The 17,131-nt window shown below is 44.3% G+C and overlaps 1 protein-coding gene across 1 annotated transcript in view; it reads right to left on the bottom strand.

The window, feature by feature from the left end:
• KIAA2012 (KIAA2012 ortholog) overlaps window positions 1–17,131 on the bottom strand; it is a 118,324-nt gene that overhangs the window by 42,798 nt on the left and 58,395 nt on the right. Inside the window, exons 13-14 of the mRNA XM_059053372.2 lie at window positions 15,241–15,317; window positions 1,766–1,903 (exon numbers count right to left, since the gene is read on the bottom strand). Coding sequence (XP_058909355.1) covers window positions 1,766–1,903; window positions 15,241–15,317 — 215 coding nt within the window. The remainder of the gene's footprint in view (window positions 1–1,765; window positions 1,904–15,240; window positions 15,318–17,131) is intronic.

Genomic DNA, 17,131 nt, shown 5'->3' with positions numbered 1-17,131 from the left:
AAAATAAGTGTTTTGGGATGAACTGTGTTCCTCCAAAATTCATATGTTGAAGTCTACCCTCAGTACTCCAGAATGTGACTGTCTTTAGAGACAGGATCTTTAAAGAGGTAAAATGAGGTCGTTAGGGTGGGCTGTAATCCAATATGACTGGTGTCCTTATAAGGAGAGTAGATTAGGAAACAGACTACATGTAGAGGGAGGACCATATGAAGACACATAGAGAAGATGGCTATCTATTGACACAAGCAATGAGAAAGGCCTCGGAAGAATTCAACTCTGCTGACACCTTCAGCTTGGACTTCTAGCCTCCAGAATTGCGAGAAAATAAATTCCTGTTGTTTAAGTCATCCAGTCTGTGGTACATTGTTGTGGTGACCCTAGCAAACTAATACAATGAGTAATGAATCAAGATAATTATTTTGAATACTTGTAGCAAAAATATTTTGTTTTGCCCCTCAGAATAATTTTCTTATTCAACTTTTAGGTTTTCTTTTTTTCCTTTTTGAGCCACTCCTCCCCTCCCTCCTGTGAGTTCCTGTGGCTCCAGGCTGGGAAAATCAGAGTATTCCATTCCCCTGGCCATGGTGACTCATTTGCATATGGGCATGTGACCCAAGTTGGGCCAACGATTTAGAAAACAGAAGCTCATGGCTATCTTGCAACCATGGGGAAAAAGCCTATCTAAGAGGAAACAGGAAAGCAGAGCCCAGCCATGGAGAGAGACAGTTCTGGGGCAAATACATGACTCTTAAACAAAGCCCCACCCTGCAGAGCTGGGATTGGGGTCATCCAAAGAAGATGTAACCTAAGAACTTTGGATCAGTGAGTTTAGGAGGGTGACCCTCACGACCTTGGAAGTCCCTGCCAGTCTATAGCACTGGGTAGTGCCACCATCAAGAACCCCATGAGTATTTGGTTTCTTCTCCTCTGTTTCCATCTTTCTTAGTCACTTCTTATCAAGGGCCTGGGATGTCGTCCTCGAGGGTAGGATGAAGGATCTGAGATCCTTCCATGCCAAGACTCACTTTGTTCCTGATCAGTTTCATATATTGCAAGGTCATTTATTTCCTGTTCATTCACCTCCGAGGGGGCAAAGAATGGGGAGGAAGAAGGTTTTAAGCCAGAGGGCTGTGGGATGAAAAGGGGGTCAATTTATGGATCATTTAGGAAGCGTCTTCCATGTGCCAGGTGCTGTTAGATGCTGGGGCAGGAAGGCATATTGCAAAGACGGACACATGCCATCCCCACCACAGGAACCCTCAGTACCCTAAGCTGGATACAAAGCTGAGCTTGGGAGAGTAATGAACCCCTAGAGAGCAGAAAACAGGGTCAGACATCCAGAAGAGGATTGGCAGTTGCTTTCTAAATGGTTAACTCAAGAATTAGTCTTCCCTGTAGTAGGAAGATCAGCTCTACCAAGTGACGGTGGTAAAACAGTAACAATTATTTTAGCTACTGTCAAGATAAAATGAATTATATTTGCCTGTTTTATGAGTGGTTCAAGGTTATCCTTTCTCCTCTCTGTTTGCTGTCCTCCCCCAACCGAACCAGACACCCAACTGATTTGTCCCCGATGGCTGCCTGCGATTACTGTCCTAATTTGTTCTCTCTTCATCTGCTACAAACTGCCTATTTTCTGTCCCTTCTGATAAAGCAAGATCTCTGAGGGACTTCTGAAGCTGTTTTTTGTACCATGCAGAAGTGCATTAACTGGAATTCTGTGTGTGTGTCTATAAAACCCCTAGTCTTCTCAGTGTGAGATCACCTTCAGGAACGGCGTCATGTCGATGTGCGGCTTATGCGTGTAAAATTCTTTTCTGTTTGAACATACCAGCCCTTTATTTATACAACTTTGAGGCTCTCCTGTCTTCTGAGCTGCTGCCTCCAAGGACTGCTGGGCTCCCTGTGAAGAGAAGCAGAAAGCCCAGCTTTCGTAGGAATGATACACAGTGTGACAAGGGCTAGTCCGAATCCCCAAATATTTATAGAAAGCAATTCTTCATCGTTGGAACACTAATTGTAACACCTATTTTTACCACGGAAGACACAGGGGATCCATATGTATAGAGAATAACCAGAGTCTGGTTAATAATTCATACCTGGGGTCGACATAATAGGAAAGTAGGAAAAGGGACCTTATTATGTTCGAGGGTAGTACTCATTTTATTTAATCCTCTCAACCCTGTGAGGCACGTATTGTTATTCCCATTTTGCAGATGAGGAACTGGAGGCTCTGGGAGGTTAAGTCACGTGCCCAAAGCCATACAGCTGTTAAACGGTAGAGCCAAAATCATGGACTGCCTAAATCTCCTTTTTTAATGAGGTCTTTTTTGATACATCTACAGCTTCCATGAACAGTTATCAAACCTGCCTTGCAGCAAATAAAGTTATATCAAGATTCCAGTTTATTTCCAAATTTAAAATGTATTTGATGTGTTAGAAAGAGTGATTTGAACAAATCTAGCAGAGAGGGAAGGAAGAACGGGCCCGGCCGTTGGAGGAGTCTGGGAGGCCCTGGGGGCTCTCCCATCTCCTGTTGTCACAACATGCAAATGGTGTCATGCCTCAGAGCACTGACAAAGTATAATCTGAACTTGCTTTCCCGCCCATGCCCCATACTGCCACCTAGGTGATCTTTCTGGATGCAAACTGGACCACATCATTCTTCAAAGGTCCTTACCCTCAGGATGAAGGCCAACCTGCTTAAAGGGCTTATAAGACCCTTCCTGCCTGGCCCTGGACTATCTTTCCTATCTCATTCCATCATTCAACAAATATTTATTGAATGCTTGTTCTATGCCCAGGAGAGAGGATATGGCAGTGTAAGAAGCAGACAGAAGTCTTCACTCTCAGGAAAACTGCACATACATCCCACTGAGGGGGAAGAGATAATAAGCGAATGGGTGGAACATAAGTAATGTCTGAAGGTGATTCGTGATGCAGAGAAAAATAAAGCAGAGAGGGGAGTGAGGAGTAGCTGGCGAGGGTGGGTGGAGGTGGCAATTTTAAGCAGTCAAGGGCCCCTCTTCCCACCTGCCCTGGCAAGAGAGCAGTGTTAGCGCAAAGCCCGCAGGAAGGCGAGGGACGTTTCTGTGGGGCTCTCTGCAGGAAGTTGTGACCTCACTGTGGGAATAGCAAGTTCAAAGGGCTGCCATCAACACTGACCCTTGCTTCGGTTCCTGGAGCAAGGCTGCCCATGTGCCCTTCCCTCCCCGGGAAACACACCCCTCTCTTCTAACTCCTCTGCATCCTTCAGGTCTGGCTCATCTGTGCGTCCCATGACAAGCCAGAGAACTGAGCCCTTCCCGCCATTGCCCAGAGTGACACTCACGCCTGTACAGCCACCTCTCCTCCACACTAGACTGTAAGCTCCATGAGGGCAGGAACCACAACTATCCTGTTTCCAAGTAGTTGCAGTGCCCAGCACAGAGTCTGGAAATGAATACACACTTGATACCTACTTTCAGAATAAGAGGAATGATAACATTGCTGACAAGCTACATGTGATGGTCCAACTTAGTTAAAATAGGGAGGGCAAGATTCTGCACGAGGCAAGGAAGATCCCGTGTGCCACAACTAAGACCCGGCACAGAGAAAGAAAGAAGGGAAAGAAGGGAAAGAAGGAAGGAAGGAAAGAAAGAAAGAAAGAAAAAGAAAGAAAGAGAAAGAAAGAAAGAAAATTTTTTTTTAAATAAGGAGCTTTGGGCTTCCCTGGTGGCGCAGTGGTTGAGAGTCCGCCTGCCGATGCAGGAGACGCGGGTTCGTGCCCCGGTCCGGGAAGATCCCACATGCTGCGGAGCAACTAAGCCCCAGAGGCCTGTCCTCTGCGTAGCACTGGCTCCTTATTCCCAAAGAGGAAAGTTACTTGTTATTTTTCAGGGCTGATTTCCTGGGGTCACATACATTAGTGTGCCATGAGATCACCCTGGGTGTGGATTTGATCATTTCCATATTTTCTAGGAGACTAACTCATGGATGGCTGTCTCTCTGGGCATAACTCTCCTTCCCATCACATTTATATTACTTTTAAGTGTTAATGATGAATTAACAGTTCAAGCAGCCATCATTCCGATGAACACCCACACCCTTTTCCTTTGTTTTGAAATGTGGCTAGAGATAAAGATTCTTCTGGACAAATACATATCCAATTTTTTGTCATCTCAGCTATATATCTGATTCGCTTCTAGGAGTGAGACTTCCCCTCCCTGTTTCTAGATCAAATGAAAGCATTTGGTCCAAACAAGAATCAGACAAAGTATTTCGAGCTTTCTAGCTTCTGAAACCACGCATGAATCACTGGGTGGAATAATAGAAATCAGACAATACTGATTTGAGGGAAATTTCTCTATTATCTCTAAGAGAAGATTTTGTGTTAGGTCGGAGGACAAAAGGCACAGCCAAGACTAGTTCCAATGGCTGGAATTACTTTAACTCCTTATGTGGGGTTCAGATTAAAGAGTGGGGAGTTGAGAGGCTTTGAGAAAAGTCTCTCTAAATCACTTGACCTATAAATCGTTTGATAAAACAATTCTCTTGACTATATGGCTCATCTCCCTAACGTTTAGGGGCCATCAATTCTGGCTTGATGGAATGTTTCCAGTGAAGGCTTTATAGTCACTGGAATGTGCAGTACTGTTTTTGCTTATTATGATCAAGTATTCTAACAAGCAAATGATAGTGAAAAGGGGTTTGGGAGATGGGAGGAAAGAAGATTAAATACTTAAAGAGGTTTCTGGGAGGTAGTGGTAAGAGGAGAGAAAGAAAGTTGAAAGCAGGAAAGAAAGCTATGCATGGGGGTGGTTTTTCATTTCACTTCATTCATTTAACTGATATTTATTGAGTGCTACTGTGTGTGTCATACAAACAAACACATGAATAAGCAGAATGATTTTAGATGGTGATAAATCTATGAAGACAATGAAATTGTGATAGGATGGAGTTTGGTGGGGGAGGGGATGGGGTTTGCCTTTGGGTGATCAGGGAAGACCTCACTAGGGAAGTGACATTTGAGCAGAGAGCTGGGTGACAAGGAGCCAGTCCTGGAAGGATCTATCTTTAGCAGTCAGTGTAGCCTGTATCTGATTATTCAGAGGGGTTCTTTGAAAAGGAAAGTAGAATTCCTGATATCTAGACCTGTTCTGCCCCAGCCTTCTGACTCCATCCCAGACCCTGTGAGGCACCCCTCTGTTTTCTGGGTGGTAAAGCCATCATAATCGACGCTTGTAGCTCTTAAAGATGGCAGAATAAATAGTAAAAGGGAGTTAAGTCCTCAGGGAGTAGAGGGGAGAAGAAAACACAGAGAAAGGGAAGGAAAACAGGGCAAGTAGAAGAAAGTGGAGATGCCGGAAGCTTTTTCATTCTTTTCTGTGTAGGCTTCAGTGGGAATGATTACAAAACTGATGGAAGGGTGAAATGCTTAGCAGAAAATCAAACCCCATTCCTTCACCTATATTGTATTGTAAATACTTTAATATGATTATGTTCTGCTAAAAACACCTGGAAGCCTTTCTCTTCAGGAAATGAAACAATAAAGATTAATGAGTTAATTTGGTAAATCTGATTTGAATTGCACAGAAGCGTTGTGTAAGTGCTTGGCATTTAAAAAGTTATCTGACATTTAAAAGGAGATGACTGTTAATGAATTCCAGAGCTAATCTTATGTTCCGACAGACTGAGCCATGGAAAATCCAGGTTTACTATCTTGCTGTAAACATAATGTGATTCACTTGAGAGCCAGAACCAAAGTATCGGCTGTTTACTAATATCCATTTGCACACATATATAACATAGTAAAACTAACAGAGGACGTCCATTAAACAAAATACATATCATTTCCTTTCTTATTCTTGGATTATACTATCTGAGCTACAAACTCAAGGAGAAACCCTCTCTCCAATAATTTTTCCTCTGCCTTTCAAGTTGTGTATTTTGAAGGGTCACCAGCATGGGTTGGCTCTGCAGTCACTGGAACGTCTTACCTTAAGAAGGAAAGGAGATTCTAAACCCAACCAGCTAGATCTCCACCTACGGGTCCCACAGAGCCACCACAGACACGGATCTGTCGCAGGCAGCTCTTTACTTCTCCCACTCCTTTCTAATTGGGGTTCCCCATCCCGGTAGCTGCGGCTTCGTGGTTCCAAGAAGAGCTATGGTCCCTCATTAAGGAGGCTGCAACACTCTCGCTGTCTGTCTCCCACACAGCTCACAGCTTCATTCTGCCTGAGAGCAAGCTGCCAAGAGTCTCTGGGAACCTGTGGGCAAGCTGAGCTGGAGGAGGAAAACAGAAGGAAGGAGGGCCTCTGTAGCCAAGACCTGAAATATGCTACACACCCCACCATTATCTTAATGCATGGAGAGGTGGGTCGGGAGGCCTTTACTGAACCCTCATGTGGTCCATCAAGTTGTCACATCAAACCTCTGTGCACACAGGGCGTTTGTCCCCTCCTGTGAGCAAACAAAAGGAAAAGAGTCAGACACTTCTTTGGACCACGGGGCCCCCCTCCTTGGCTGAGAGTCTGTCCTTCCACTTTCCCGGAAGGTGAGGGTCCGGGTGGCACTGAATCCCGGTGGCGATGGAGAAGTCACTGAGAGTGGGGACCAAATCCTGGAGAAGGTCACTCCTGCCTGGCGCTAGGAGCTCAGGGGTCTGGCAAGTTCCCCTGCGCTTGGCCTTCCCAGGCCCTGTTATTTCTTGCTCTTGGCAGCCTGTGGAACTAAAAGTGTGCGGTAGGAATGGGGACGTAGGTGGGGCTGAGTGGGGTGTGGAACTCTGCTGGACTCCCTACGACTGGGCTTCCTGGGGAGGGATCTGAGTGGGCCAGGGGCTCTGTATACACTCTCAGCTCAGGTTGACATGGAGGGGACCCAGCCTGTGCAAGGCCGGCCACCTGGCCACCCCCAGTCCCGCTCTGAGACCTTCTCTCTGTTTAGGTTTCCCTGGCCTGGAGAAGCAGGAGAACTTTAGTCTTCAGAAGGCCAGATGGAACATCAGGATCTCAATTCAACAACCTGGTCTACCTGCATGGCCTCTTTCTGAGGAGCAGACGGGACCCCAAACCACAGCGTGGTTCCATCCACCGCAAGTCTGCCCAGTGGTTCAGGTGCCTGTCTCCTGCATTCATCCTGCTCCTCTTGGCCACCTCACATCCTGGCCCACTTTTTATGTTCTCAAGGCAATTTGGTGCTAGTGAAATGGGCCAAGCGGACAGTTTTAGGAGGGCTCCACAAGGAGGTGAGGTGGAGGTACAGTTTTGTTGGAAACCAGAGAAAAGCTTTCTTGTTCTCCTCCTGTCACGAATTTTAGTCTTCATCCATTTCATCCTCAACTCTATGGAAGGAGATTTTTACATCGTCCTAAGCATTTACAAATTAGCCCAAGAGCTAGCCAACAGTGGACCAGGAAGAGAACACAGCAATCTCTAGTCTTAAGTTCTAAGAGAGACTCATGTGGTGACTTTTGTCAACTCGTTAAGCTTTCTGTGCCTCAGTTTCTCTACCTCAGTGTTTTCCTCAAGGAACTTTTGAATAATGAAACCCAGGACACTTTAATTCCAAGGCTTCAACTATCTGGAAGTAAATCTTATCTAATTGACATTGTTCTAAATGACATTGTCCTCAGTTTAACTAAGTGCTTTGTTGACACAACAGAATCATTGTTTATCTGGCTTAGCAGGAGCTGGAGGAGAAAAAATTTAAGCCAAAATAGTGACCTCTTCTGCCCCAGGGGAGATAGAAATGAGCTTTCTCTGTGAGGGGGTGTCTGGCTACATTCAGGCCGGAACTCTGCCTGTATTTGAGAGATGACACATCCTGTTTTAGACTTAGATGGGGAGATGGGAGGTGGTGGGGTGCAGGGTGGGAAATCTGAACAAGTCCCCAGCTCCTTCTAACCCCAAACTTTAACCCCAAACTGTGTGACTTCCTTGTTATGTTGTTGGCTCTGGTGTGACTTTTCCAATCTGACAACCGAGAGACAGAGAATCTCAATTTGCAAACTGATATCATTGTAAAAAAATGAAATTTTCACTAGAAAAAGAAATGTTACCTGTGGTGCTTTGATTCCCACACGGGCCCATAAAAACTTATCTAACCCATAATTTAGCTGGGCTGAGGAGCTGAACTAGTCCTGGTAATGCTGGAATAGCAGAGGGCTGGAAGAAGAGAAAGAAAGATATCCTTTTCTTTTCTGCCCGCTTCCCTTCCATTGCCCGCCTGCCCTCTGACCTCTCACTGTTCCTGGGCAGCCATGTGCTGGGGGGAGTTGGGGCGCTGCTGGATACGGGGTCCCCACTACAAAATTCTCTGCTTCACCCCCCCGCCCCTCCCCCTCCCCTCGGCCTTCAGCTGTGCTCCCTTCGGGTTAGGGAGGAGAACAATTAAAAAACAATCCACAATGAGATATGAGAAACCCAAAGGAATCTGCAATAGGTAGAATTACATAAAGTAGTGAAACAAAATTCCAGACAGCATGGAGGATATTTGAGGTGTCTGGTCTTGGGGGTTGAGGTTGGGTGGAGTGGAGGAGGGGGGAAACGGTAGGTAGATTAACTTGTAGCCCTTTAAGTTATTCCTGCCATTCAAGCGTCTCCTCCTCTACATCTGCACCCTTAGATTGTATATAAGCTCCAGAGTTCTGTTTTATAATAGCTTTCAAGCAGAGGGCGAGGGAACAGAATAATAATTCCTATTGTAATTTATCAAGATCGCCTAGTGACAACATTCTGCTAATCCTTTTCCATATGTTGTTTCATCTAATCATTGTCATGACCCCATGAGGAAAATATCATTGTCCTTTGTAGGTGAGGAAATTGAGCCTCAGAGAGGTTAAATAACCTGCCTGAAACCACACAGTCAGTATGGAAGAAGCTGGCCTCTAAAAGCAACTTTATGAGATTCCCAAACCAGTAGGCCTTTTGGCAAGTGCAGGTAGCATGTTAAATGGGGCCCTGTCTGTCATGACATCTGTTTCTTCATCTGTAAATGACAATAACTGTACCTACCTCATAGGGCTGTAAGGGAGATAATTCTAAATCCTGCACATAGGAAACCTCAAAAACATTGGCTGTTGTGACCATTTAAAAAGACCCTCTTGATAATGGAGGGATAATTGTTGAAGCTTATGATAGGTACATGGAGGTTCACTATACTATTCTCTCTACTTTTGCATGTATTTGAAATTTTCCATAATAAAAATAAAAAAGAAAATCAGGCACACATCATGTGTCTGGTTGGATCTAGTAGCCAACAGATCAATAAATACAGACTTACTGGAATAAATAATAGTTTCAGTGAAAATTCAACAAATAAAAGTCTCGATTTTGTAATTAAAAACAAGTCCCTCTCAGTAAATTATCCTTAAATTGTCAATGGAGTTTTTGGTTTGACAAAGTAATCCCGTGGGTAAGATTGAGCCAGAAGATGAAGTTTGCTTAGATCTTCAAAAAAACCTTTGAATCAAATTCCCCAACCAAAGCTATTTACAAAACCAGGAAGAGCGCCGACGACGACGGGGTGATGGAGGGGGCAGGCTGAGGGGGGAAGAGCATGGAGCTGGGGAAATGCTGTGCCATGCCTTTAGAAATGAGAAACAGGAGGATAGAAGGTGGGGAGGAAAGGGAACTTCTCCAGGTGAGGAGATGCAGATGGTTAATTCTCCCAGGCATCCCTGCTAGGCCCAGTCTCACTTATCAGCCTCCAAAAAGATCTCCAAGCAGCATGCCTAGTGACGACACATCCAATCTGCACAAGACCCAAAGCTTCTCAGAGACTGAAACACCAAACCATGGCAACCAACAGCAGGAAGTATTCTGAGATGGTGTGAGGTGTTAGAGAAACGGCAGCTGAACTTCTGTATCATTTCACTGGAAAGAAAAGAAGTGCAATCTCCAAATCCCACTTAGAGGCTTTTTTCCATCCAGGTCATGGACCTTAATGTCAATAAGAGATTTATTTGTCAATTTTTCTTTTTTTGAGGAGCTACCATGTGCCAAGAACTGTCCTAAACATGTGAGATGCTAGGGTGAATAAAGCAGAATAAGAAAAAAAAGTCTGTCTTTAAAGAGTAGTAGCTTGCTCTCTTAGATAACAGCTAAAAAGTTCAACAAAAGGCAGGGTACGGTTCAGACGGACACTGAAACAAAAGGCTACCTTTGTACCTTGCACAAAAACTTAGTGTGTCTACAGGTGTTCTGTTTTTCTCCTGAAAGAAGAAGGCTGAAAGGGGAGACGAACACCATCTGTGAAACCACCAAAGAAACAGATGGGGTAAACACAGGTTTATTCAACCTAAATCCTTGGTGCGCTAGAATTACAGGCTACTCTTTGAAATCCAAAAGGGGTAAATTTAGGACACATAAGATCAAATATGTATTTATACTATCGTAAACTCATGAAACCTGAACTCAAGAGACAGTATAGGTCGAAAGAGAAGTGGCTTTGTGAAACGGGAAAAGGGGACATAAGTTTTGTTTAACAGGATTTTTAGGACACTACCAAAGTTCTAATCCCCACAAAGCAAAAAAACAAAACCCAAGATAAAGCAAGTGAGAAAGGATGTTTGCTTTCCCTAACAAAGGGAGAAAACCAACAATGTCAAAACTCGTGAGACGGTTTCTTATTTTAAACAGAGATGCAATGATTCTTGGGGAATCTAATTGAAGTGTGAGCTTCTACTTTGATACTCTTTACTGACAACCTCTCTCTGCCCTGACAATTCCATAAACCAGTGGGCTCAGGGCCCGTCTTGTCCCAAGCTTACATAGATGGAACTGAATGGATTAGAGAGTTTCATACTTTGAGATCCAGACTTTTCAGAAAAACAGGTGAATTTGTTGCCTCCCACCCCCACCAAAGTCTAGGATCAGAGGGATAAAATGCTGAAAAGGGGTTGAGATCTTTAGGAGGAGCATTCTGATGGTCTTACCCAATAATCTAATAAAAACCTAATTAATGTTAAATAATTTCAACTAACAGTTAAAAAATAATGGCACTATGGTGTTGACCCTTGTTTCGCTTGCTGTATACTTGCTGTTTACTGTGACTCCTCATCATTTTAAGCTAGACTTGAATAAAACCAGCTCTCCTCATGATTCATTTTTCCTCCTTACAGGGAGAATTTTGAAAAAAACAAAAACAAAAACAATGACAAACCAGGAAGACAAAATAAAAACAAAAGACTCAACCCAACATAGTCATAATTTCAAACGAGCATGACTGCACTTTTTTGCAAGCACTATTTGCAAGTCTTTATAGATACAGTATTTTTTGTACATAGTTGCAGTCATAATTGACATCACTTTGATTTCTACTTCTAAAATGAAATCGGTAGTTTGCAGTGTGGGGTTGGGGCCGGGGTGTGTGTGATTTTCGCCTTCTAGGGGACGTTTGGCAAGGATTGGAGACATTTTTGACTGTCACCAGTCGGGGGGTTGTGCTACTGGCATTTAGTGGGTAGAGGCTAGGGATGCTGCTCAACATCCTATTGATACAATGCACAGGAAAGCTCCCCACAACAAAGACTATCTGGCTCAAGACGGCAATGGTGCTGAAGGTGAGAAACCATGTGTTAAACCTTTTGTATTAAATCACAGTATCTAGGATGAACAAGCATCATTTTTTAATGCCTGAATTAAACCCCTCACAATTTAGTCATTTCTCTGGCTGTTTCCAATTTTTCTCTATTATAGATACTGCTGCAATGGACATCTTCACTCACTTTTTTTCTGCTGAATTATTTCCTTAGGATAAATTCCCAGAAGTCAGAAATACGGAATCAATGGGTATGAATATGTTTTCATGTTTTGCAAGTCATATTGCCATTTTGCTTTACAAGTGTATTGAACCAAATTACAACCCACCAGAAGTGTATAAGTGTACCAGTTTTACCAAAAACTCATCAGTTCTGGGTGTTACCATGAAAAAAAGGTGAGAGGAGGCACACATCTCAAATATAAAATGGTACCTCCAGTTCGCCTCAGTTTGAATTTAAATTGCTACTCAGGATGAATACTGTTTCCACATTTGTTTTCTATAACTATTATTTTTGATATGAATTGTTTATGTCTTTTGCTTATTTTTCTAACTGGTTTCAATGTTTTTCTTTTAAAATTGAATGGGATCTTTACCAAGTATAGATAGTAATGCTGCTGTAGTTAATGCAATTATAATTATTTTTCTTACTTTTTTTTTTTTTAAGTTTTACCTACACCCCTACCCCCCCACCCCCCCACCCCCGCTCAGGATAGATATGTTAATACTTCCTGCTAGAATTTTCATTTACAATTTTTTTTTTTTTTTTTTTTTTTTTTTTTTTTGCGGTATGCGGCCCTCTCACTGTTGTGGCCTCTCCCGTTGCGGAGCACAGGCTCCGGACGCGCAGGCCTGGCGGCCATGGCTCACGGGCTTAGTTGCTCCGCGGCATGTGGGATCTTCCCGGACCAGGGCACGAAACCGTGTCTCCTGCATCGGCAGGCGGATTCTCAACCACTGCGCCACCAGGGAAGCCCCATTTACAATTTTAATACTCTTTTTAGGTGCTGGTCACTTCACCCAACCTTTCACCTCTATCCACATAGAGAGGCCCTGGGGAAAAGGAAAGGCTTCTCTAGTGATTGATGTCAGCCACCGAGGTTAAGAGCAGTGCTCGGTCTCTGGCTGTATCCCCGGAACTAATTTCCCTTAATCAAATGAAACTCCTTAAGAGGAGCCACAAGGCAGAAAAGAAAATATATTTGAAGGAGAATACCAAATTCTGTGAGGAGTTTGAAGGACCTGCATTAAAAAAAGGGCACCATACCTTTAGGAGTTCAGAACTGGCAATGCTCCACATGCTGCTATTAATATGCAAAAAATGCCTTCATAAATACTTGATTCTGTTCACAGTGGGGAGGCAGTTCATTTGAAAGAGGAAATGGGAGCTTGGAGTTGAGACATGTCTGCTTGTCTCCTTTTTCTTTTTTTATTTCTCTTTTCATCTCCACATTTCCCCTTGTAGGTTTCTTCCCCCTCCTCCAACTCCTAGGAAGTTGTTGATGTCAGCGGCTACGCATTTCTATTTATGGATTTACCGCCGAGGCCCTGATTCTCGGCCAGGTGCAGAAGAGGTGCCTCAGGAGCGAGTCCCACGGTTGCCATCCTGCGTCAGGGGCCGGGGCGGGAGCCCTCCTCCTCCTCCCTGCTCAAGCCCGCAGCGCCGACCTCCGCTTCGGAAAAGCACAGCGGAGGTTTTAAAATCCAACCAGTAGGGGGCACCAGAGGCGGCGTCCAGAACGCGGTAAATCCAGGAAGCCAGTCACGTCTGCAAAGCGCTGTCTTGGCTCTCTCTCTCACCCGCCCGTCAGAAATGGGTTTCCAAATCGAGGTATGTGACTTCTCGATAAAGCATGGTGATACCAACATATGCCACCTTTGGTTGTTTTTTTTTTTTTTTTCCTCGCAGCTAGCACACTGATAAAAAAGTAAAGGTATTTTGTGTGACCGAACTCCTAATATGGTCAGATCCCAGTGAAGGGAGGGAGGGGGGTGAGTCGGGGGTGGGGGTGGGGCATTAATGAAAAGGAAAGAAGAGCAGAAACTGCTGAGGCTGATAAAGATCAATTTTGTGTGATATCCTAGCCTGCTTCCGAGTGGGAGGGCGACAGTGGAAGGAATCCTCTGAGTGTGCCAGTGGCCTATCAGGGTACGTAACTGAAATCTGCTGGGCAGAAATTTGCTTCTAAATCCTTCCAGATGATTTACAGTAAACATGAAATTAGTCATTTACGGAATAGATTGAGGAAGTAGGGAAAACTGAAGTCAGTGAGTAATCTAATGAAGAGCCGTTAGCCTCAAGACGTAAGGGGGAGGGGGAGGCAGGGGCGACACCGGCCCCTCCCCGACCCCACCCCCCTGTCTCTGTGTTTGGGGGCTGGTGGGGCTTCCTAGACTTTTCCTCAGATGGCTTTGCTTTGGGGGCTACTTCTAAAGCAAATAAGACTACTGCGACTTGAATAAACCAGCTGGTGGGAACAGCCCCCCTCCTTTCACGAGGGAGCCACAGGCAATGCCCCGAGGGAGCTGGTTTGCCATGGCCGCGCAGGGGAAAGCCAGGATTAGATTGACATGACTGAGCCACTCTTTTATTGCAGGTGATATGAGGTCTCCTGGAATACAACCACGGGGCTGTGGTGAATTTGGAGAGTTTAGGGTATATGAGGTATTTGCGAGGCCTTTGGAGTTGTGGAATTATCGAACGACAGCACATTTTCCTCAGTCACAGACTCTCTTGAAAAAGAAAACCTTCTAGATCCCTTATAAAGGGTGTCTTCAAAGCAGGCACGTAAAACAAAAACAAAACCATGCAAATGTTGGTTCTGTGGTTCCTCAGTAGCAGTAAGGGTCGACTGGGCTGTGTTTCAGCGCAGGGGAGGCCTGACCCGGGCCCAGGGTCCTAACAGGGAGAGCTCAGGTTCTTCCTCAGAACCGGCTAGGCACACACAGGAAAACAAGCTACCTTTATTATTACTGTTTTTTAATGAGTGTGAGGGAAGAGGAGAAAGTCAGGAAGTTGGAGATAAGGGAGAAACAGAGACCGTGCTGGTGCCACCCCCAGTCCCGCCACCCCGCTGTCGCCCAGCAGGGGGAGACCTGAGAGAGCCCTGGGCTGTGGGGCTTCTGCCCCAGCTTCTCTGAGACCCGCGAAGCTCTAGGAGTTCCCCTGAGTTGTCTCTCTAGAGTGAATCTGAAGACAGTGCCAGCGTCAAAGCTTCAACTGAAGAAACAAATTTATAAATATTTGCGAACATACGTCCTTGAACCACTAATAGATATTCTTTATTCAGATAAAGCATTTTTCCCCTTTCTTCACAGTATCCTTGCATTTTTTTCTTGATTGCTATTTTTTCCTCCCTCTTAGGAATGAGAATTGGAGTAGAAAAATGGGCCCATTGGCACAAAGTCTTAGTGCCTACTGCCTCGATTGGAAGTTGCCTTTCTGTGTTTCCTTGTTCCCTTTTTGACTTTGCAGAAGTCCGGGAAAGGCCTATTCAGCTTATTTGCGCACACAAAGAGCCAGACAAAACAGTCCAAGTTGAGTTAAGACATTCCAAGTCTATGAGTTAAGGAACATTTGTGATTTTATAGTCTACTTGTCTCATTTAATTGATGAGGCCCGGAGAGGTGAAGAATCTCACCCAAGGTCACACAGCAAGTAGGGACAACAACCCCAAAGTCCAGTATCATGCTCATGCAGAGTCAGTACTGTACCTGCTTCTCTGGCTTTTGGGTCAAAGGTGAGGTTTCATTAAGATTCATGTGAAGTTCAGTCCTGGATTCAGTGTTTGCTATGATGAAAATCAGAGAGAAAAGGGTCAAGGTTGTCAGACCTAGGTCTCATGAATTTTTATATATACCATACCCATACACACCTAGCTCATATGTGTGAGATTGGAAACACACACATGCCTATGGCATTCATATTTACTCACCAAATAACACATGTAACCTCTACAGGCACAGTCTAAATGCCATGTTAAATATAGTGTTGAGACTTTATATTCAAATTTCTTTTCTCTTGTTTTGGTTGCTCTTTAAAAGAACAAAAGTACATTATTTGTGCTACTAAAATTCAGATAAAGCTGAAATTAAGAAGGAAATATTGATGGAAAAAAAATCTGCTGATCCTGTTGAATATAAATTTTGTATGATCCTACTTCACTGAGGTAGGAAAATGCTTCTGCAACCTTCCAGATAGAGAGATCAGAGACTTCCCTTTTCCCTCATGTTGTGGAAGGGCAACAGGAGAAGTGAAACATGAAGCAAACAAAGGCAGAAGCCAAAAAGGGGCTGATGGGAGGGGACTAATGGAAATCATGGCACTCACCCTGAAGTAGGCACTACACAGACACGGATATGTGGTTGGTGTGTAATCTGCATGACTCTCCTCCATGGTTGTGTTATCATACTCTCTATAGGTGTGGAAGCTGAGGCTCGAAAGGTAAAGTAACCCACCCAAGGATGTACAACTAGTGAGGTTTTGAGTAAGGATTTGAGTCCAAGACTGCCTCACTCAAACCTCATGCTGCAAAGAGATAGGATTGATTTTGTTTTCCTTTTTTTCCCCTAAGAAAGTAAATTTAATGTTTATAAAGGAATGTTTATTTGAGGGACAGATTTAGCTAAGTGCATGGCTCCCCTGACAAGGATTTTAGTGTCTTGTGTGGGACCAGTGTCCAACAAAAAGTTCTTTACATACTTGCTACTCCTAAGTAGCTCTGTTAAGAGTCTGGCCATATGTGATTTGGCATCTTTGCCTCTTTGACCTAAAGCCTCTACTCATTCCTTGTGGGCTGACCTTCCCTTTTCTGTTGTTTCTCAGCTGTTCTCATCTATCTTGTTTGAAAATGGCTTCTGCACAGATTTAAAACATTTCTTATTTAAGACAGTTGGGGAAACTGAGGCCCAGAGAGTGACTTCATGTAACTGACTCAAGGCCATACCTTGAAAGAGCGCAAGCCCAGAACCTGAACCCAGACCTCCTGACTTAGCCTCTCCTACTCTCCCCTCCACCTCACACTGCCTCCTGTTAACCTCACTTGGTCTTGCCACATCACAGCTGCTTGGCCCGGATCCATCCTCTGCACAAATCCAGCCCAACAGAATTGTGTTGCGATGAGATTCACTTCACTGTGGCTTGGAAGGAACCATAGGTCTCTTAGAAATGAAACTTATAAATTCTAATGCATAAGGAAAGTTCTTGCAACACCAGGAGAATGAATCAGTCAGCCAGAGTTCAAGAAATGTAAACACATTTTTAGATAGGAGACTGAAAAATTGCTTAAGACTTCTCCATTTCTTGGGTCAAGACCCTGGTAATTTACTGAGGTCCGAGCTGTCAAGGAGGAGACACAACTCAAACTGCATTCCTGAGAGATAAAGCAATGGGGGTGGTAATACTTTCTCCCTGAACCATGTGGCAGAATCTACCCCTCTTATCAAGTTGAAGAAACTGACCCATCAACCAACGCAGGCAACTGGCTGTGAACACAGGCCTAGTTCTTTCCGATTATTCTGGAGCTGGTGTGTACATTCACAGACTACAGACAACACAACTTCCAGGCCTGCCTGAAACTGGGAGCTCAGAGTCTTTCTGTGATGA

The sequence above is a fragment of the Kogia breviceps genome, chromosome 2 (genome assembly GCF_026419965.1).
Source record: "Kogia breviceps isolate mKogBre1 chromosome 2, mKogBre1 haplotype 1, whole genome shotgun sequence".
Taxonomy (NCBI): Eukaryota; Metazoa; Chordata; class Mammalia; order Artiodactyla; family Physeteridae; genus Kogia; species Kogia breviceps.
The sequence above is the reverse complement of the archived record's forward strand: the minus strand, read 5'-3'. Positions and strand labels throughout refer to the sequence as shown.